Source organism: Lissotriton helveticus, chromosome 12 (genome assembly GCF_964261635.1).
Source record: "Lissotriton helveticus chromosome 12, aLisHel1.1, whole genome shotgun sequence".
NCBI lineage: Eukaryota > Metazoa > Chordata > Amphibia > Caudata > Salamandridae > Lissotriton > Lissotriton helveticus.
Window position 1 is genome coordinate 853678025 of NC_136073.1, and position 23109 is coordinate 853701133.

Consider the following 23109-nt stretch of genomic DNA (forward strand, 5'->3'; position numbering starts at 1 on the left):
AGAAGGGGCCACATCGCGTGCCCTGTGGGTGGCAGACTACCCCTAGAGCCATGTAGAGTGGTCGTAAAGCACTCTATTCTCTACAAACGCTTCAAAGCATAGAGGAGAAGCATTACCATGTCAGCAGTGCATGATAAGAATGAGTATGTTTTCTCTGTGTACCTCATGCATGTGCACAGAACAGATGTATTTAATGGCTGAAAACGCTTTGCTCGAGTCGGTTCCGGGTGGACATGTTTTGTCAGTTACCTCTCGTGACATTTATCAGACAATGTCTCTCAGTAGAATGATTGCTCTTTGGACATGTGAAGCGCCTTTTAGGCAAATATTCGGAGAATCACTCCATGCATGTACAAATACTCTTCATTCTGAATGTAACAAGGGGGTGAGGGCACGTAAAGTTGGATACACAAGAAACCTAGGACCCTTGATATTCGTACTTTATTGTTGGTGACACAAACGAAGACAGCATGTCATTGTCGAGGGTTTAACTTGTATTCAGATGTTTGTGAACTGCCGTTCAATTATTCACAGTTCTCGTTTCTTTCACTGAAACGGATTACAACACTGCAGTGCCATCTACTGTCAATTTAAGGAAAATGCTTTCTGCTCTTAAAGCTGCAGGTCCCTCTAGGGCCCTGCAAAGTTAATCTACCTGTTTGCAGCAACCTTAAGCAAAGAACAGGCAGGCTACTCGTCTACATCTAAGAAAATAAAAATTAATTCTGTTTGAGTTAACTTTAAAAAAAAAACAGAAGAGGGGACCCTAAGAGACCAGCTGTGCAACTTTGGAAGATGGAGGGCTCCTTCCAAGTCCTACGTCATTTAACAATTAAATTGACAGGTTTCCAAGTCCACGTTAAAAGAATGATCCTCATTATGTTAGGTATTTTACTGTTGATTTCTTTATGAGGTTTGATGAGAAGCAACTGAAGCCAACAGGTATTTCAGGAGTTATTAATTAACTTGTTGATTCCTCGAAACTCGACGGTCCCTTTCAGAGCAATCAATCCGGGCAGTATTGTTTTTACATTATAACTAGCAGCACAATACTGGTCTAGATTTGGAGTGCTCGGAAGAACTGAACGTACGTGGCCAAGATTAACATGCCTTTTAACTAAAACAAATGGGCTGAATTGTAAATAAACAAAATGTACATAGCTCCATGTTGTCAAATAACTCAAACAGTAAGATATCTGTGTTTGGTGTTGCAAAAACCCCAAAATAAAATGCCGCTAAATGCCGCTAAATTTCCATTTTTGTGCCGCTAAATTTTCATTTTTGTGCCGCTAAATTTGCCAATCCATGCCGCTATATCCTGGGGGGTCTGATTAATGCCCATATAGCGGAGGGTGCTACTATTTGGGAGGCATTTAAGGGAACAATTCAGGGGGTATAAGAGCTCCATTTTGGCCTTCCAAAAGAAAAGCAGGATAGTTTACAAAGAGCGGCTGACGAGGCATACTGTATAGCTTTAGTTGAGCAGTCTGCTAGCTCTCTGCATTTATAGCAGGAAAAGAAAGAAGCTTTGCAAGATTTCTTTCAGGTTAAGGAAATTCTTAATAGTTGGGCCAGGAATTGCTGGGTGTATGAAGAAGGTGAGAAAATGGGTAACTTCCTGTCCTGGATGGCCAAGGAAAAAAATAAAAACCTAATCACTGGTATAAAAGATCCAGGTACAGGAAAGATGCAAAGATTTGAGCTTGTTTAATGTCATTTCTAGAAAATGGGCATTGGCTTCCAGAGGCTGTCAAGATGGGGTCATCGCTATTCAAACCCATGTAGAGTTGTCATAATTAGCTATGTTTTCAGTAGTTTTCCTACCGTTCGTTGCCTCAATAGGAGTTGCCATTTCTCAAAGTTGTTACTTTGCCTCTATCAAGTTTGAGTAACGAAAAGAGAAGCATAATCTTAACTCGCGTGCTTAACAGAAATGAAAATTCGTTGAGGCATTAGCTAGAAAGTCTTTCTATTCTTGTTAGGAATGAATGTAGTTGCACAAGGCACTGTTCACATATGTTATCGCTAGTACCCTTTCTAGTTCTTTCACCTCCAATTAACCGATCTCAGCAAGGCCTTTTTATTCCACTAAGCATTTCCCGAGCAGGCAGGAGCCCCTGGAAGCCAGTTTTGAAAGCCTGGGGTCAGTCTGGTGCCTTTGTACCTTCTCCTTGCTTGCACAGGTTAATTGCACCAGGCATGGGGAGGCTTCAAGAAAGGAGGGATGGAGAGGGGAGGTAGAGCGAAAGTGATATGAGAGGGAGATTAGATGGATTGAAAGAAAAAGAGAGTAAGTCTACGAGAAGACGGAGTGTTTACGGTTAGTTTAAGCATTTTTGCCAGGTCTGCTTTTGGTTCCCCAGTCCGGCCCCAGCTTTCAGCTGTATAAAACAAAAGTGGTCAATGGAAGGACACTATAACTGCAACACCCAGAATCCATTGCATAGACATACTAAACCGCAGCCGTGGAAACGGTGGCCGTGACAAGGATTGGGGAGTTTACCCTTGAAACTCACCGTCCACGAGGAGGGAGGCGCAGCCGACACTCACAGTTGCGAGGAGGCCGCAGCCACACCCACCGGCCTCTCACAACGTCACGCGCAACGTGCTCGCGGAGGAGCAACAATAACATCCCGTCACTCGGGCGCGCGACACGTCACGCTCCTACGAAGACGTCACGGTCACTATTCTCGCGGACGGAATAACACTTAACACACAAGGGTTGACGTTCGCTGTCCTCGCGGACGGAAGAATACGTCATACTCTCCGTCACGTTCACTGTCCTCGCGGACGGAAATAAAACGTCCCGCTCTTCGTCCTCGAGACCGAGCGGTTGCGTGATGGTCTGAGAAAGCACTGGAGATAACTCTGTGTCCATAGGTGACACTGTGAAAGAGTGCACCATGCGGGCGGCAGAGCCCTGGTACATGATGACGGTTATTCTTTCTTCCTTCGCACCGCTGCACACAGCGCCTGCGCTGTACGCGCTATTCTGTGACTGGCTCTTTTGCATCGTTCCCATCACGTCACGGTGGACGCGGGCCAGTGGAGGTGAGGCGCTCGTGACGTAGGGTACAGGCAGGCTGGCTATCGTCGGCGTAAATCCGTATGTCAACAATGGTCTCGCTCGCATGAATCTACCAACTGCTTTCGGCCCAGAAGCCAGCCCGGTGAGAGAGACCTTCGGGGGCCCCTTCAGAGGAGCTAGGCAGTCCGTCAAAGGACGGCAGGCTGGTGTTAGAGGTGAGGTACGTGCCACACTTACCTAAATTAATAGGGGAAGGCTGCGGCCTCACTTCTTCCCATTACAAAAGTAGTGGTGTTCGCGAGCTGGTCAGTGTAATGTAGATGGTTCCGTTAATAATGAAGGTGAAGCGCAGACGTTGATTTCAATTTAAATAAGTATTTAATCCAAAGGTATCAGCATTTCACGGGAGCGCCACTGGCAGGTTTGAAGCAAAGTAGTTGAATGCCACAACCCGAAACAGTTCAAGTTTAACATCGGTATAACAGACATTGCATCCTCGAGAGATGCACCTTTCAAACATAAATATGGAACTTAGAACGTTAAATAAAACATAACTTGACGCGTGCAGTAATAATGATGGAAATAGAAGATGTACAATACTTTACATCATCTCCCTTTTTATAATGGAAAATAAAATTAAATCAAAAGAACTAAGACATATTAACATTTTTTTTTTTTTTTTTGAATTTTTTGAACTTAGAAGGAAAGGAACAATTAAGATTTGGTTTAACTCTACATGAAAGATCATTCTCGTGATATGTATTTTTAAACATAGATATATGTTTGATGGTAAACACGCTTTTGATGATATAATAGTGGAGCATGCATAACAAAGAGGAGTGTAGAGTAGAATGTGGATTTTATATAACACACTACAAAATTGTGAAATCGTGTATAAATGGAAAAGGAAGAAAGATTATATATTATATCATCTCCTTTCTTATAATAAACAAAATTTTGCAAAACAACTAAAATTGAATAAAACATGTTAAAATCCTTAATGTAAGAAAGGTCAATCTATTTCTAGACCTTAATGGAATATGATAATTATAATCAGTCCTTGAGTTCATTAGGAAACATTGTAATGAACATGTAGGGTGTGACTGTCATATCACATTACATGCAGAATGTAAATGTTTAAGAACTCATTATATAACTAAGGTGTCATGTTCTAAAATAAATTAATGAAAAACTATATTTATTCTTTTTAATTCTTGGTATAATTTTTGTGGATGTTCAATAAGATAGAGTGTGTGCTTCAGCTAAAACTCTCAGGTTTCTCCAAATAAACTAATGTTTCTATAGTTGAGTGATTCCTTCATGTAGAGAATCATTAGAAAGAGAAGGTAAATCTAAAGTGTTATTATTGACATGTTGCATATCTGATTCTAAAGGAATCATATCGAATTCTGAATAAACATTATGTTGATCATGTTGATCAGCATTGTCAATTGTTGATACAGAGCTAACGTGTAAAGTGGGTTTAGCTCTGCATACATTATTAAAATGATTAAGCTTCTGACAGTTTGTACACTTCTTCCCTAGAGCCTTACACATGGGATTGTTACTGAGATGTGTTCCTGATCCACATCTGAAACAAAATGTGTTATTACTTCTCTGTTGAGGTTTACTAATATTATTGTTAAATGAGACTGCATTAATAGAAAGATCATTCTGCATACAGTTAAGAGGAGAAACATTATCAACCATTATACATTTTGAGGAAACGATGCTTCTTTCAATACTTTTAGCCATATTAACCACCTCAACTAATGTTGGGTCTCTGCAACTCAGAATTCGCTCTTGAATTTTTTTATGGCAACAACCATATACAAATTGATCCCTGATGTAAATGTCTAGATCGGCTCCAAAGTTACAGTCAGCTGACATATTCCTCAAAACTGAAATGAAGTCTTCAACGCTTTCATCCAGGTTTTGTTTTCTCTTTCTAAAATTAAAACGTTCCAGAATAACATTTGGAAGTTCCAAAAATTTTCTATTAAGTCTTTGAATTGCATCTCTGTAAACATTCCAGCCTGTGCCTGTTCCTGAAGGTGGAATTGTAAGGGGTACATTATCGTATACCTCTCTACCAGCTCTCCCAAGTCACTATAAAGAATAGCAAGTTTCCTTTTTGGAGGATATTCCTCGGCATCAATTGCTACTAAATAATTCTCGAAGCTTCTAAACCAAGTTTTCCAAGGTTCGACAGGTTTTCCATTAACAGGTAAAAATTTGTTCAGAATAATTACTTGTTGATTATTAGCCATTTAAAATTTTATAAATAAATCACTTTGAAAAATAATATATATATAGTTTGTAAATATGCTTTGTTAAACTATGCTTTAAACTAAATTTTGTAGTCTTTAAAAATGTGAAATGTTTATCAAATGATGAACGTTTTTTTAAATTGTTAATTGTCTTTAAATTGCTGAAAGTCTTTGAAATGCTGGATTTTTCGAAACTCCGAGTGAAAGGTTTATTGAAAATGTCAAAGTAATGTTAAGGTTTTCTTTTAAATGTAAATATTTTTGTTAGTCTTTTATATTAACAGTCTTTAAAGTCTTTAATCGGCTTACCGTGTATGTATACGAGTCGCGTATACCATTTAAAAGTATTTATAGATCTCCGTGTGATCCGACTGCCGGTAAAGTGATTTCCAAGTAAATGTGTAATGTTTCCTCGTATAAACCAGCTTCTAAAATGAAATACTTCCGTTGAGCACATACGGACACATTCATACGATAGGAGGATGTGTTTTCGTTGCGCGATGACGTTGTGGAAGACTGGTTTCGCGTTGTTTGAATGGAGGAAGTTCCGTGAGGAAATCAAGATTTATACAAAAATCTTTGAAGCGAGGAGGAAACTTCCTGAAATATTCCTTTCAAGACGTAGGTGAAAATTGCACGTTTCTTTTTAAAATTAAGGCACAGTGGAACAAAATATTCCTGGGGTTATCATTAAGGATTTAGATAACTGGCCGAGGAATTAGTGAAAATGCTGAAAAAGATGAAAATCCCAGATCCTGTCGCCAAATGTAATGTAGATGGTTCCGTTATTAATGAAGGTGAAGCGCAGACGTTGATTTCAATTTAAATAAGTATTTAATCCAAAGGTATCAGCATTTCACGGGAGCGCCACTGGCAGGTTTGAAGCAAAGTAGTTGAATGCCACAACCCGAAACAGTTCAAGTTTAACATCGGTATAACAGACATTGCATCCTCGAGAGATGCACCTTTCAAACATAAATATGGAACTTAGAACGTTAAATAAAACATAACTTGACGCGTGCAGTAATAATGATGGAAATAGAAGATGTACAATACTTTACCGTCAGTGGCTGCATTCCAGATAAACCTCAGATGTTTACCCACTTCTATACCTACTATGTGCCAGTGAACTACAGCATCACGACAAGGATATCGGTGTTACATCTGTCTGGTGGGATAGGTCATGTGCTCAGGTACCGGCGTTATTCTCACGCGGGATGCGTGGGAATACAAGCATCGGCCATTACTGCTCTACTAAATATTATTATTATTATTTTAGTGTCTAATCAAATTATCAACCACCCACGTTGCAGCTCCCCATTGGGAATGTGCCAAATGGTCTTGTTCACCTTAAGCTTATGACAACTGAAGTATTGTTGTTCTTATGTTAGTTATGACAACCTCTTTTATCCAGGTTGAATAGAAGCTAATCAGAAATGTCCACAATGGACCCTTTAAGCACAATGACAGTATGAGGCAGGAATTACATGAATAGGTGTGAGCTGTGAGATTTAGACAAAAACATTAAAATCATAATCCGGCCTCTCTTTTGACTAACATAGATGTTTGGATGCACTATAGTACAACATTTAAAAGGTCTATTAGCTAAAGTAGAAATGGAGTAGTTGTTAGCACTTGCAGGTGAAGATAGTTCTGAATAGTTAGAACATTTGTTAGCTTTACCTGCCATGTTCATTATATTCTCTAATGTTGCGTTTTTCCTTTCTTTCTTGTGCAGGAGTCCCTCTAGTCTAATCCCCTTCAAGAGCGATCTGGTGATTTTAATTCCTTAGCAATGGACTCGCAGTCCCCAGGGCCAGAGGAAGGCCCAGAGGAAGAGGAGGAAGAACTGGAGACTAGCATGGAGGACCATGAGAGTGAGATCCCCGTAAAAGTGGTGCCAAGTGGGCGAGGCTGTATCCTAACTCGGCGGGGGATCACATTGCGGGTGCTGCTCAAGGATGCCTTAATTGAGCCGGGCGATGGTGTACTGTCCATCCACTACCTGGTGAGGCTGTGGGGGTGCTGTTCTGAACTGTGCATGGACACACGTGGCTCTTCATGAAATCGTGCAAAGTTTAGCAGAAGAAAACTCCACCAGTGACATCTCATCTGCCAAGCTAGGCTGTGCAATTTGTAAACCATAATAGCTCAGAAGCTTGGACAAAAATTTGAAAGCCTTTCATTAAATTCAGAGAAGATATTATCGGTAGTTATGTAGGTTTGTAGCTTTAAAATACGTATACAGATGGTTAAATGTAATATATTTGCCATGGATTACATATGAGAGAGGACTGAATGACCACTTTACCAAAACAAGTATTGTGAAAGCCATTAGAGCTCACCTTTGGGACCTATTGGATTTGCCAATGCTTTTTAGCTTTGCTGTACAGCAGCCCAGATGGCTAAAAACATAGTAAGAAAAGGTTCTGTGACGCAGTGGTTGTGTCAATGTGTAGGCACATGCACCACTGATGCATACGCATTTAAAATGACATGCATATTTTTTTTATTTACCAATGTAGATCGGTAAATACAATTTTTTAAAAAGGGATGTGTGAATGTGTTATTTTTGTATTTTGGAACTGCTGGTGGGGTGCAGCAACACATGGACAGATTGGAGGAAGCAACATGGAGGGCGCAGATGGGGTGTAGCAAGTTGGAGGAGAGAGGTGTAATAGAAGAAACACAGAGAATGGGGTGTGGATGAGAAGGAACTGGTGTGATCGAAGGACACAGGCAGGGGGAAGCAACACAGAGAGAGATGAGAAATAAGGGGCGAGAGAGAAGGGCGCTCAACTGAGGTGGAGCAACACAGAGGGTGAAGAGGAGAACAAATGGGAAAGGGAAACATAGGATGTGGGTGCAGGGAAGCAATACAGGGGATCGGGTGGGAAGAAGAAGCTACAGGCAAAAGAGCATTGTAGAGCAGGTGGGGAGAAGAACACAGGTGAGAAAGCAATAGGGGAAGTATACAATGGAAGTTCAAGAAGAAGGGGGGAAGGGTAAAATGACACTGGTGACAAAGAGCAGCCTAGAGTGCAGTGGGAGAGAGGTACATAAGAGTGATAGTTGGAAAGCACATGCACTCCTATAGAGTTTTTAACCCAAAAGAAACCGTTGTGCTAGAAAATAAAGCAGTAAAACCTAGCCAATCAAACACATGGTAAAGAAACTATGTTCCGTGGAAGCGACAAACACAAGATTGACAAGCTGGGATGCAGATAACCATGCAATTCAGAGTGACTGGAGAGCCAACCAATGGGAAGCAATGGGTGGGCTCAATGTCCCTGTATGTTTTTAGTAAGCCCATGATATGTCGCTGGCAACAGACAGTGATGCTTGACGTAAAAAGTGATCCCCTCCAAGACAAGCCAGTGAATAGATGTCTTTTGGGACTGGCTGGTTAACAATGTATTGCTGCCAATACAAACCTTCATGTACGTTACCTGATACAAGCCCTGACTGTTTGGCCAACATTAGTTACTATTTTGTCATGTAATTTTCCCTTGCTGGAATGAAGGATGGTGTTAGCTGAAATACGAGGACAGGCAGAGTTTGTCTCACATGACAGGGGCCACTTAGCTGCTACGATTAGCATAAAGATATATAGACTATAGTCCCTCCCATCCAAAAGGGCATTTTTCTCGTTTGTGAGCAATTAATGACTGAATTGAGACAGAACTCTTCTTGCACTTGCATGGACCAAAGCTTGAACGTCCATGTTGACTTCTCCCTTCTAGTCATTAGAGGGTACTTAGGCTGTATTGCAAACCCACATAGCACATTTTGCTGTAATTCATGAAAACTGCGAGTACCTCACTTAGGTATTCTTTCTATTGTACAAGGCCTGCCTGTTCAGCTTTGCATATATTTACCAGGTGAATAAGCTGTTGTGAGTTAACTTGGTAACATCACATAGTTGGGTTTGCTGATGACCTACGTCTGGGCGATGTCACTATTTGCACATTTTGTAGTGCTTTCTTTATCTTAATGCTACAGTATATACCCAGAGCCATGAAAAAAGAATCCAGTAGAAATGAGAAATTGAATGGGTGGAGAAGATCCTAATGTTATGCTGGCGGGAGAGGGTTGGGCCCTGTCCTTGCGTTTGTTTTTTCCCTGGGATTACCTGAGTGTTAATTGAACTTGTACATGTTACTTTGGCTTATCATTTAGGTGGACAAATTGTACACAGGAGAAGACTTGCTCAACATCATGCACTTTTATCTTGTGTCTTTTCTTCTCCCATCGGAACTTCTTAGGGTAAGAGATTTGTTGGCGATCTGTTGGCCGATGGCAAGATTCGGTGGCAGGAGACGGGGCAGATCTTCAATTCTCCCAGTGCCTGGGCCACACACTGTAAAAAGTTGGTGAACCCGGCCAAGAAGTCTGGGTGTGGCTGGGCGTCCGTGAAGTACAAGGGGCAGAAACTAGACCAATACAAAACCAACTGGCTGAGAAAGCATCAAAGCAACATTCAAAACATGGATGTGGTAAGTATACAGTTTGATAATCTGCTCTCCTCCCTCTTCCTCTCTGTCACTTTTCTTTGTTCTCAGAGGGTATCTAAGTATGAGGAGGCCAGGACCCTGGTATGTTTAAAATGAAATCAAATCTGTGTCATAGCGTTATTCACGTCAGTCCCTGAAAACCTTCTAAGGAAAATGATCATTATTTAGGTAGCAGTGTTACTGCATGAGCTGCAGTCTTTCTTTATTAGGCACGTCATTATATTAACACATCAGGAATTTCCATACTGTAGATATATTGCTGAGATGGAATAGGTTAATGATTCCAAGCCCCAAGATGAGATGTCTGAAACCCATGTGGACATTTAAATAAAAATCCTTCATAGCGTATAGCCACAATTTGGGATCTCGTCTTCTAGTTAGGTGGACAAAAATTTGGACTTTACACATCTTGGAGAAAATGGGTGAGTGGAGTTTCATGGGGGGAGTGTAAGGACTGTAAGACTGGGAGTTTCAACTCTCTATTTCCACAAATGCCATCTTGTCACAGTCTTGTTCTGAGATTTTGCTATGGAAATGCTTCATCCTGAGGCCCTGGCATCTGTCAGCTTCTTGTTTTCTGTTAAGAACATTCAGCTCGTGGTTTTATTCATGTGTTGAGAGTTGGTCCAGTGTTTTGTCTTAGTATAGTAGTATCTGAGGAGATCACCAGAGATTTGTTTCTAGAGAGGGTGCTGTATTTTTTGTATGTAGAGTTCCTACCAATGTTGTGCACACTAAGGTAAGTATTGACTCAGTACTGTGTTTTAAGAGACCATGGCACTATGCTTTCTACCAGAGGAGAATTTAAGGTAGACTATTTTTCTCTCAGATATGCTTGATATTTTTTCGGAAGATGCCTTAACACTGTGTTTGTAGGTGGAGGAGAGCTTTGTCCTGTATTTTGTCTCTGAAGTGAGACCTGCCCTCCTATTTTGTCTCAGAAATGTCTCCGAGTTTCAGGGTTGAGAAGACCTTGGTTGGGATTGGGTTGGTGTTCACTGTCTTTTAAGTGTCAGGGTTGACAAAGTTCTTTTTCCCACAGAGCCCCGTTAGCGAAGGGGAAGAGGAGGAAGCTGCTGATGAAGATGACAAAGAAGCAAGAGAGGGCAAAGCCCCCTCCTCGGATACTAAGAAGGCTGAAGACATGAGCAAGAAACATCTAAGCAAAATTCTCTTGGATCAGAACACTGGTAACAATAGGCAACTCATCTGCTAATATAGAGACTAAATATGTAGGACAGGGAGGCAAAATGTATGGTGGATGTGCATTTTTCGATGTGACAAAGTATTAAGATTCTGAGGGCTTGGGCGAAGCAGAGCCAACAGCTATTGTGGAGGAAGGGACATTCCAGGAAGGAACATGGATGAGGTTTTTGGGAGAACGACCAATGGGATTGGAGGAGGAAGCAGATAAGCTGGAATAAGAAGAGGAAAAGTGAGCAAAAAGGTACTGATGCTATTGAGGGTGGGTAAGTTTAGATGGTATTACAATGAAGGATGTGTAGGAGAGCAGGTCACACTTTGCAAGTGTTAAAGAGGAATCGACGAGCTTTGAGACAAAACTCTTTCTTCTTGTAGATAACTGTCAGAACGGGAAGCGTCTGGAAAGCAAGAGCCGCACACCTGTGCGCTATGCCACCCTGGGAGCCAGAGATCCTTCCAGGTATCAGACAGCGCACTGTCCTCTTTCAGCCTTTGCTGTCACATTGATTCTTGTGTTTCTTTACTTGGGTATCTTTCTTGCTGAACACTAGCCACTGCATCTTTCATTCAGGTAAGAGAGGGAGAACAGTGGCATAGGCTTGTCATCAGTGAGGGTAGAACCAAGTGAGGCATAGGTTCGATATTGTATTTCATGAGTACATAGTCATGCAGTGTGACACTCTGTACCAGCCATATATTCCATCCTTAATGTAAATGCTGATGTTCATGCCAGCCATGCGATCTGTCCCTCTCTCCTTTCGTTCTCAGGCCCATATATAGAGGTATGGAAATGCCACGTGGTCAGGGCGTGATCCACTAGGAGATTTTACATGGACGTGATCCACTAGGAAATTTTACAAGGACTACATACAGGGAGGGGTTAAGCTGAGTGATGAAATGCCTCTGGTAGAAGATGCTCATTTCCTCTTGGATCGTGCCTTATATCAATAATTGTTTCACTCCTTAAGAATTCATGGCACCATTTTGAGGAACACAAGAGTTAATACTGCACCCAGGAGGTACAGAAGCCAGTGGTATTGGTATTTATCAGGTGTAGTGTATGACCTCCCCAAAAAGCACATTCCATGGGTTGTTCATCTTTGGTCTGTGTACAATTTGGATGCAAAGCCTAAGGCAGATAGTAATTTTCAGTCCTGCCAGGAGGTGGCACTTGGTTTGTAGTAGTTGGTAATGGAGGGGATTCTGTGGGGTGTAAGTTAACTGTGGCTGAGTGACTTTTATAGTTCACATACTGTTGTTTGTGTGGCTCAGGAGCACATATTCAAAGGGTTAGATTTTTGCGTTGTACAGCTTGTCCCAATACTTCTTTTAGGGGGCGCTCAGGGTGTCACTGTGGCGTTGCTATTGTAACAAATAGACTCACATGACTTTTACTTTAGACATGCAGCCTCTTTACATTTTGTTAATTTAACGACTTTTCATTGAAATATGTTGCTTCTAATACAACAGACAGCTGAAAGTAGCAAAATGCATCACCATCTCTTCTGCTTGTCCAGTGTGCCCTCTTCTGGGGTTAGGTGTCCCATGCTGGTAAACTGCAAATGGCTGCTTTGCCGCCCTGGAACAATTCCCCCTCTTACATTTTATATGCAGTACTTGTCCCTGTGGCCGCCAGTTCTAACGTCTGTGGCTGGAAGTGAAGCTTTCATTGGCTTAAGAAAACTGCAGACTGCTTGCTTAAAGATGGCAGTGCTCTGGCCTCCACCACCAAACCTTGTCTTTGACATGTTTGGTATGCTACCCCTCCACCCTACGGTGAACAGATCCCACCCTTCTTCTTACTGGTATTCTGTTGGGCCCATTTCCTCCCACTCGTGTCTCATTCTGCCATCAACATCACACCGATGATCACGTATATCCTCACAGACTCTATTGCGCATTAATTCGCAACCCGCATAGCCCTGCACCATCACACAGCTATCTTTGCACATGCATGCACACACAGGACAGAAATCCTGCACTGTTGCAACATGTATTAACGTGGTGGTGTCTGTCATATGTGCACACATGCAGCGAGGGTAGCTTGCTCAGGTGTGTGTGAGAGACAAAGCATACACAACTTCTGTTTCTGCTGTAACTGGTCTTTATATGTGAGTGAAGTTTGGACTGCTGTTCATGGTTTTCTTGTTCTCGGCGTGTGAGGTTGCGTGACTGCTGTTACTTGTGTTGTACCCATTTTGTGTGTTAGGGAACCTTGCACTTCTTCCAGGCACTCTTCCCGTATCTATTGTTTGCATTTTGGAACCTCACACAGATGTAATTCAAGCATTTCTTGATCCAAAACGATCTTTGAGGACCGGATAGATTCAGACTGTTGTTTGTGTGTATTGTACAGCTGCGACACACTGCGTAGAGTTTCATGGCTTGTGCTTTGCCTTGCAGGGATCCGCACACCCTGGTGGAGATAACTTCCTTTGCAGCAGTGAACAAGTTCCAGCCTTTCAATGTGACAATATCCAGCAATGTGCTGTTGCTGGTGGTACGTATTAATGACTGTATAGTGTCTCCTCCTCACACTGGTGTTAAAACTCACCTTTCACATCCAGACTGAATGACTGAGATGGTCTTTATCTATCTTCAGACTTTGCCGTTTTTAGTTGCACTGCTTTTAGATTATAAGGCCTGAATCAGCAGGAAAAGACTGTAGTCAGCACTGGGCATTGAAGAGCTGCATTCAGATGACTGATCAGTGTATTTTACCCATTATCACTTGCTGATGAGGTATTATGAATAAACAGTTTCCCTATCTGTATGGTAAGACGGTGTATTCTACTGTTGTCCGCGTCAGCAGATTCATGGGTTGGTATTCTGACAACCTCCACATACATGCAGCTTGTATTAGATAGTTGGTCTATATTTGAAGAACTGCTCCTTCCCCGACCACACAGAGAGGTATGCTCTGTTACCTTAATCGCATCCACATCAGGTGATTTGCGAATCATGAACTGGTGTCTTGAGATTGCACTCATGCCTTGCGTTTTATCTCTTGCACCCGAGATTTATGCTTAGTTGCTTTTTGAATGCAATAATACTTTCTTCATATTCCCAAATTCCAGTTTACTTAAAACCTTTCTTTATCTGTCTCTTCAGGACTTTCACAGCCACTTGACGCGGAGTGAGGTAGTCGGTTATCTGGGAGGCAGATGGGACACCAGTAGCCAATGTAGGTACCATAAGATCTGTCTCATTAGTGCTATGGGTTTTAGTAACTGCCGCACAAGTGTGGGACATGGGATTGCTGCGCTCTGGTTAATGATTGTAACAATGGTAGAGGGAGGCGATCAGGCAAAGAGTTTAAATATGAATAAAATACATACTATGTGAGTGGACTCAATGCAATGTCTGCATCATGCTGTGGAAGTGGCACAGGTATCTGGGAAAAGAGTTTCAATATATTTTATAGTCTTATATGATAGGGGTTTCTTGACACCTTATTAATCCTTTATGTACTCTCTACCTTCAGTGCTAACAGTGTTGCGTGCGTTTCCATGCCGCACAAGCCTCGGCGATGCAGACTCGGCTGCTGCGGTGGAGGAAGAGGTAAGCTAGTATTGCAGGAGCATCCCACTTGGCAAGTGTCTTGTGAAGCAGCTGGCGTGTGTATTGCAGGGTTTAGCAGCATCAACCTTAGGGTAAAAGAAATAGTAGGAGTGACTTCTCAAACATTTCATTTGTGTGATGCAAAGCTCTAAATCCGTGGCAGTGGAGAAGCCATGTTAAACACTATCACATGCCTGTGGTCTTGGCTGTGAAAGCTGAAGACACACAATTGATGGACGGAATGCAGAACAAATCAAAACATTCTCCCCCAGTCAAGAGATCTGGGTTAAATCCATCATTCTTTTGCTCAAAATGCCACCCCAGTTTAGATAGAAAGGGATACACCAGTTTCTGAAAGCAAACCGTTTGTGATGTAGATAGAACCATCTGTATCTTTAAATTGGATGCATTTGACAAGTTCCAGATTTGGAAAAGATCATTTGATCTCTCGAGAATAAAGTGTCATAATTGATGATAGGTTTTTCCTGATGGAGTAGGGTGCAATTTTTTCAGTGTGTGGAGGACCCTCTTTTTCTTTTTTAGGGTAGAGAGAACAATAAAACATTATCTCTGTTTACAAACCATGCAGTACATCATTCCTTAGTACTGTTATTGCCTCTCTCTCAACATGTGAATCAGAACTTGTGAATACATTTTGAAAACTACTGTTTGCTTTACTGACATGGAATCCTACAGCATATGACTGAGTTAAATGAACCGATTGATGGAGGATGACTGACTGCCTAAAAATTCTTAGGACAGATGAGGGTGATTGTAGGGTCAGAAGATATTTGGAAGCTGTGTTGCGGCCAATTGAGACTTTGTTAATTCAAATGTAAATCGAAGCATTGACAAAGATAGTCCAAAAGATTACACAATCGTCATATTCCCACAGGACTAGTGGTCCCAGGTCACTGCTGTAGCTTTGTGGGAACACTCCCATCTTCTTGCTCTGAAGTTACATGGCAGGATTTATAAATAGTATACTTCTGCTACACAGTGGAGTTACAAGACTTTCTAGTGGCTTCAATTGGTTTTGTAATTCCGGCAGCCATAATTTTGATACCATCGATCAATAGCATGCATTCGGGTAGGCTGGGTGTATTGCATTCGGAGTTTGGGACTATGGTGGGTCCAGACCGGTATCTTGTGAGCAGTTCCATAATAATCTCTAGTCGTGATGTTCTTTCACCCACCTTGCCGCACTTCTTGTACTCATTTTTCCTATTATTATCTCTAGATCTGCCAGAATCTTTTCTTGCGTGGCCTCTCTTTGGTTGGCTGGTACCACAGTCACCCCTTCAGCCCTGCAGCGCCCTCTCTTCAGGATATTGATGCTCAAATGGAGTACCAGCTCAAGCTTCAGGGCAGTGACAACTGCTTCCAGCCCTGCCTTGCCCTCATTTGTGGTGAGCGGGACCTGTGATGGGTGGAACCAAGGGGTGAAATATATTGACGCAATAATGCATTAGTTAAAAAAAGTATATATATATATATATATATATATATATAACATTTTCAGACCTTTTTCATTGCTTTCGACTGCTGAAGGACCTCCCGGAGATGAACAAATTTACGACATTGGTTGAGCATATGAAGGCATCTGCATTCTGGTACCCAGGCAGGCATGGATACTGAAACCTTAATGCTACTTGTATTTGTTGCACGTCCTTGCTGGAAATGGGGAGGCAGACTGTATTTTGGTTGAGTGCATGGGGTCTCTGCTGAGACTCCAGCCAGAATGCTGGTTGCAAGGATGTATGCTAGATGTATGGACACCTGACCTTGCTGACACACTTCAGACACATTGTGTTCGTTCTGGTTTCCTACCAACTTACAGAAACCACTTTAAATCATTGTTGGCCTGGGTTGGATAAGAAACTGCTCTCTAGAGGTGTTGCTAATCCTATACTAGTCTAATTGTACCCCCACTACTCTGAGACTTATTTTCCGAACAGTAGAACTGTACTGCTACAAAATGGAAAACCATTCTGAACTAGAGAAGTTTGCCCTTGTCAGAACCAGACAGGTAAATGTTGTATTCGATAAGGAGCAATGCTGCTCACTACCCATTAATCAGTTTCACTCGAACTTTCTTGGTCTTTCAGTTCAGATAATGTTTACAGCTTTGTTGTTCTCTACTGAAATATTTTCCTTCTTCTAATAGGTCCTTATCACCATGGCAACCAAGGCATGGAGTCCAAGATGGCCCCATTTTGGGTCATGCCACCGGCAGAGGTAGGTTCTGTATAATACATGTGCCTGCCCTGACCATGTAGAGTCCTCTCCATCAATGGCCTAGATATTCATATGTAAACATGTGTTAAATTTATGGTGGGAGCCCTGAGGCGCAGCCCCCAGCTGGGATAATGTTTTTGCAATGCCCCTGTGACAGGATTACACATCACACTGGAGCCTGGTATAGGAGTAGGTAGTCTGCTACCCAGTGCAGTGGTGGGTCAAAGGCTTGTCTGATTCAAGTGTTTAAAATGTATATTGGATCAGTTCTGGTGACGCGTGAGAAGACGCATGGAACAAGAATACTAGCTGTTGATTTTGTGAGTTGCACTCAGATAAGTTAGTATGAGCTTGAGACGGTGACCAAAAGCTAAGCTTTAGGTCAGCTAGCATAAAAAAAACCTGTTAGAATTATTTTGCAGCATCCTGTGCCAATGATATTGCAAGATCTAGTTGTGGGAGGGACCAGTCTGTGCGATGAGTCTTTTGTCTGTGTAAAAGGGATGAGGGAAGCCAGTGCTTAGACCAGGTGTTGGGTTGGTGCTTCTTTACATCTCTAGGTTGACTCGAACTCCACACACTGACTGTGCGGAGAAATCTTGACTTGATTGTTCTCTACACTCCTTCAGCAACGGCCCAATGACTATGGAATCCCCATGGAGGTGGAAGCGACCTATGTGCAAGACACTTTCTTGACCAATGATGTCCTTCATGAGATGGTGAGGCAAGACTTATGCTAATATCACATAAAATAGTATATACCTCACTTCGAAGTGCCATGTATCTGCCTGCAACTTGTGTCAATGTTTTATGATCAGCATTTAGATAGCACATTTCTTTCCAATGGTATGGCCATGTAGTGCTTTCAGCGCAGAGGGGGACTTCTCTACAGTTCTAGCGTGTGCTCTGAAGTATCCACGAGTCTACATCTTTGCCACTACAGCAGCCATAAATACATTAATGGAAGGTTGTAGGTGTGCATCCTTTGGTCAAATTGCATGCGTTATTGGGATTAAAACAGTTAGCTGCTCTACCTTTTTGATACCCACTATTTTGGGATTATTTGGGTCTAGCAATGTGGGGGTGGCTTGCAAGATGTGCTGGTGTTTATGACATAGTACCTCGTCACCTCTCCGATGGATCATTCATTGGGAGCGCCTCATGGTCTAATAAACTGGACATGTCCTTTTGTTGCTGCAGATGCTGTTGGTTGATTTTTACAAAGGAGCCACCGACATGGTGAAGTTTCAAGAACTTTGGAATGAAGACCAGACCTACTTGGATAAATTAAAGGTACAGCCCGGCCTCTCCTATTTAGCACATATCAACTTTCTGCTAACACCCATGGCTTACCTTGTGTTCACAGATCCAGTGTACCTACTTGCCTCCACAGTATATAGTCCCGTGTTGTGGTACATGGGTTTTGATTTTAGTAATCTGCCGCCGCCGCCACCACCTCCTCCTTGTCAAAATTAATAATATGCAAATGGAATTAAAGTGCTTATCTACTACATTGCTGCTTCCGCTCCGAGCAATCACCTTTATAATGCGGAAGTGTGGACAGGGGCTCCATGACCATCTAATTGTTAGTCTCTTTCGGGCAGAACTGTGATATGCCCCAGATGCAGATTAACGTCATAGGTGTGCTGACACGCATGCTTTGGGCACACACTTCTTTAATGCATCATTAAAGAAGTGTGTTTATTAGTGACTGCGTCTTAATGTTGAGGGCACTCCAGCCGTGCTGGTGCCCCATATGTTCAACCCGCCTTACCATTACTTGTACACTGCCACCCCTTGCTATTATAGTAGTTCCATGCCCCGCCTCAGTCCTGGTGTTAGGACATGTGTATGTTTCTCGATTGTCTGCATGGGCAGTCTCTCTATGTGCAGATTACGTCCTGCAACAATGATGTTCGGTCTTGAAGTCTGTTCCTTCCCTGGCCTTGTTCAGTTGAGATTCACACTACAATTAAACCAAGACTTTTTACACTAGCTACGGATTCCTTTAGTACAGGCTTCTCCGAGGCCTAAGGTGTCACTGGCCTTGTTTTGTAGGCTGTCCCTTCTAAGAGTGAGCAGTTGTTGGGTAAAGATCCGCTGTAATAGTGAAATGCAATATTTCAGAGGTCTTTGTAATTCCGGGCTTGTTCTTTGGAGATCCCATGTGATGGTGAGCAAAGACTGGTCTGTGTTTCTCGTATGTTTGTATCTGCTGTCTAGTTGTCACTTGTTATATTCAACAGTGATGTCTCACGCTTGGAGCAGAGCTCTCCTGGAATATCTGCAAGGGATTTATCTTGAACCTGTTATTCAGCCACCCCCCTGTAATTGGCAACAGTGACATCTCAGAGGTAATTGTAGCTTTCTACTTTTCGAGTAGAGATGCCCTTCAATAGTCAGCAGTGAGTTCTCAATGTGGATTATGTCTCAGAATCTGCAGATAGAGATTCCCCCATAATAGTGGACGGGAATATATGAATGTTAATTCTATCTAGGAACTGTTCAGTAGAAATCCCCTCTTGCAATGAATTGGGAGTTTGACATTTTTATAGTTGCGGCATTACACAGCAGATAGCTCTGCTGTGCTGTTGGTCCCTCTGCCCCTTGCGTTGTATCGTGGCTTTGCCCAGTACATTTGAGCTCGTGTACTGATTGGGATGCAGGGTACCAGTCTTTCTACCAAAGGGTTTTCTTGGCCTTGTTCGACAGATACCACCACGGATGTAGAGTTTAATTTCTGCCATGGTTTCACTGGGAGTTCATTTTACAAGGTTGGGAGGAGAGCCGCTACTGACCCATTGATTGTATTCACTAGACATGGATAATTTATTTCCAAGACCAAGAGGAGAGCAGGCACTGACCCTTGCATTGTTTTCAGTGTTCGTCCAAGTGGGAGACACGCAGATTCAATGTAGTGTAGGTTCAGTTTGTTGCTGGGGGCCCGATCCATGTTCAGCCTCGTGGATGACATTCCTGCTCAAGGGGTCAGTCTCTTTTCGCTGGTTGCGCATGCCACTACAAAACCAATTTGTGCTCATATGCTGCTTGTGTAATATGAAGTGGAGAAAAACAACATAAGAATATTGATCGCTTTAAACTGTGTTCCGCAACACTGCAAAACCACTGCATAATAGCTGGTCTGCTGAATCAAATACAGGGATCATTCAATATGGGTTTAACCTCCATTTTACTTGAAATAATTATAGAATATATTTTGTGTATAATTTATAATCCAAGTTAAGTTCTTTACACTTTGTATCTCATACAAATTTTTTAATTCATGTTCCTCTAGTCGTTTCAGAAACCTGTCCCTTTATCATGAGGAAATTTAAACAGCAAATCTCTGTAAATTAAAAAAACCAAAACAATTTCTTACATGTTTCAGTGATAAAACCCTCATTCTTGAACGACTCCTAAAAAAACTGGTACTTTTGTTACTTGTTTTAATAATGATATCACAGTGAATGTACCTCACAGCTAGACCCATCATTCAACTTGAAAAGAGGAGAAAACATACTTACTCATTACAGAAACACAAAATAATGAGCAAAAATAACAGGAAATCTACTTGTGCCACGTTTGCCCAGGTGCAAATAGTTTTCTCCTTTTACGCAAGCAGCAAAAATAGCACAAGTGGTGTGCCCTGCTCTTTATGCACCAGTGTAAACTTACTTAAGAATGGCCCCTCATGTTCAGACATCAACACTCTTGCTCCAGCCATGCATTAGATCTTCTTGTAATGAGCCTGAACGAGGACATTTTATGTTCTTTCTCCTTCTATTGTAGGTATCTTTGGCCAGCAGAACTCCTAAAGACCAGGGCTTCAGCGTGGTCCTGGAGCAGGTCTACAGCCTCCTTAACCATCTCAACTGAGCCAGAGCCGAAAAAAGCACCACAGCAAAAAACCTCCACCCGGCCTCCCAACGTCACACCCAGACTGCACTGCAATAATATCTGGGGCATTCGCTTGGAGACAACCAAAAAACAAGCGATGCAGAACCAATTCCATGATAACTCTCTCTGCACATCAGATCCGCGTCACCATTCCAAAGTTGTAAAACCACTATCATTTATAATGATTGTATCTGACCTCAAAGACTTAAGGATTAAAAAAAGAAAACGATCCAAGCAGTTCTTAGGCACGCTTATCATTCGAAATGATGGAAGGGCGATTTATTTAGGAAAATAAACAGAGAACGGGATTTTATATTCCGTGTAGTAAATGGTCAAGGGAGGTCCCTCCGTATCCCTGCCTCTGCCATTCCACTTCTTCAACAGAGAAGAAAGTTGTACATAGTTCGCAGAGGAGTTTCCACATGAAAAGCAGGAAGCCAAGGAAAATAAGAACAAAACAAACTGCTTGCACCTACAGATGAAATGTGTCTCGTGCTCATCATGAACATTAGAAATCTCCATTGAGGTGGATTTCACTTCGCATTCAGGGCTCCAATACATTTTCCCTTCGTATAATGTGTAGGTATTCTAAGTTTTGATAATAAAATAATTTAACTTTGTGGGAATCCCTCTGTTTGTGTCCTTTTCTTTGGGTTCTAAGTTCTGATTGCTGCACATCTGTCCCAAGAAAATTTCCTGCGTCCATCTACAACTTAGGTCTTCAAACTGTGGGGCGCACCCCCCTGGGGGGGCGTGGATGGGTTCCCAGGGGGGCGCGAATGCCTCTGCAATTGCATGTAAATGAAGATGGCCTGGAAGTGCGGCGATGTTTATTTGCTGCATTTCCAGGCTGTCTTCATTTACTTCGAGCCCTTTTGAGAACGGTGATCAGCATGCCATGGGGGCGGAGGTCAGGAAGTGTGCTGGCAGGGTCAAGAAAGGTTGCTAAAAACAAAAGCCATTTATGTATTTTTATTTTTGCCCCATTTCAATTCCTGACATATGAGACTTGCTCAAGAATGAAAGAAAGGCACCTGATGCCACGTTCCTTGCCCCAGCAATTTTCAAAGTATCAATAAAAATGCCAGGATAACTCCAGTGATTAATGTTCTTTCTGGGGAGAGACCGGAGCTTTGTCTGGAAGTGGAAGTTTCTTTTCACTCATCATAGCACAGAAGGTTAATATGCCTGCTGCACAGAGCATGTCTGATTCAGATCACAAAGTACATACACTATAAAGAGGTCAATGGGTCATGGTTTTTCTCAGAGAGATGTTTTTGTTACTTGCAGTTTAAAAGTTAAAATATTATTATATAGCTGAGTGCTATTAACTGTCATCAAAGAGCTGCCTGCAAACTGCAAGGAAAATATTACAGCTACATATTTTTTTGTTCAGTTTTTCCTTATCCTAGTATTGCAAAAAGGGATCATTTGGGTAGAAATCAAGTCTTCTTATTAAAGAAAACCACTCACAATGGTGTTACATTTTAAATTCTTAATTTGTGCTTTTCCAGACCAAGGACTCTTAAACTATACTGCCTACCAGTATGCATGACATGTGACTCCTACAACTTGTAGGCCACTGTCTTATGTAACATTTCCCATACACGGATTAACACTTGTATGATTGTCTCCGTGCAACGTATGTGTGATGTAACGTGTTCTGACACCTTAAACTGGTATGAGTGGCGCTATAAAACTAAATTAATTTAAAAGACAGTGGTAATGGAGACTTGGGGGGCATTGTCAAATGGTGGTAGTGAGGGAATCCGTAGTGAGGTGGTCACTGGGGGAGGGGGGCGTCATTAAACATTGTCGCACAGGGTGCCACCAGGACTAAGGCCGGCTCGGAGGCCTTTATTACAGAAATTTCCTTAGTCACGAATCTTATGGTAGCACTTTTTTTCTGCTTGAATTATGATTATAAGAAATGTGGTAATTACAGAACAACAGTGTTGGTAAATTCAATTGTTATTTCCTATGAGGTTTAAATGCACACCACACAGGAAGGGACTTGCAGGGCACTGGGTGGATTGGTAGGTACTGCCCTCTTCACCCCGGGAGATTTGGGAGTGGTAATTGCTTCACAGCACTGAAATTGTTAAAGGGGGTGGGAATTGTTTAGCGGCCAAGGGAATAGTTAATGTTTGTTTGAGTGCTGTGAGGACATATTAATCTGAGCGGCAATAAGCAGATGTTTTTGTTTTTTTTGTACCTGAGCTCAAATGGCCTTATGGGAACAGCAACAAGGTGTCCGTGGTGATCCAATCCCAAAGTATGTTTGGAAAATTAAATGGCTGCTGAGTCCATGTTCAACATATTTAAAAAACATGGCAGAAGACCACAAAAGAAGTGAATTGTGCAGCAAAATAAACCGCAACATACATAGAACTAGGTT

The 23109-nt window shown here is 42.1% G+C and overlaps 2 protein-coding genes across 4 annotated transcripts in view; one reads left to right on the forward strand and one right to left on the reverse strand.

The window, feature by feature from the left end:
- Positions 1-2582, reverse strand: part of STAP2 (signal transducing adaptor family member 2) — a 338860-nt gene extending 336278 nt beyond the window's left edge. The window contains exon 1 of the mRNA XM_078670196.1: positions 2517-2582. The gene's annotated coding sequence lies outside the window, so the exon portion shown is untranslated. The remainder of the gene's footprint in view (positions 1-2516) is intronic.
- Positions 2583-3070: 488 nt separating this feature from the next.
- On the forward strand, positions 3071-21337 carry MPND (MPN domain containing). Of its 3 annotated transcripts, XM_078670968.1 has the most exons (14): positions 3093-3248; positions 5064-5255; positions 7037-7306; positions 9564-9794; positions 10855-11002; positions 11391-11475; positions 13419-13515; positions 14127-14199; positions 14500-14576; positions 15817-15985; positions 16744-16814; positions 17444-17533; positions 18015-18107; positions 20604-21337. In XM_078670968.1, exons 3-14 carry the CDS (start codon positions 7094-7096, stop codon positions 20688-20690), a joined length of 1434 nt encoding a protein of 477 aa, XP_078527094.1. In that variant the 5' UTR covers positions 3093-3248; positions 5064-5255; positions 7037-7093; the 3' UTR covers positions 20691-21337. The 3 variants fall into 3 exon arrangements, with proteins under 3 accessions (XP_078527093.1, XP_078527092.1, XP_078527094.1); XM_078670967.1 differs by lacking the exon at positions 5064-5255 and having other exon boundaries at positions 3071-3243; XM_078670966.1 differs by lacking the exon at positions 5064-5255 and having other exon boundaries at positions 3085-3248.
- Positions 21338-23109: the final 1772 nt, after the last annotated feature.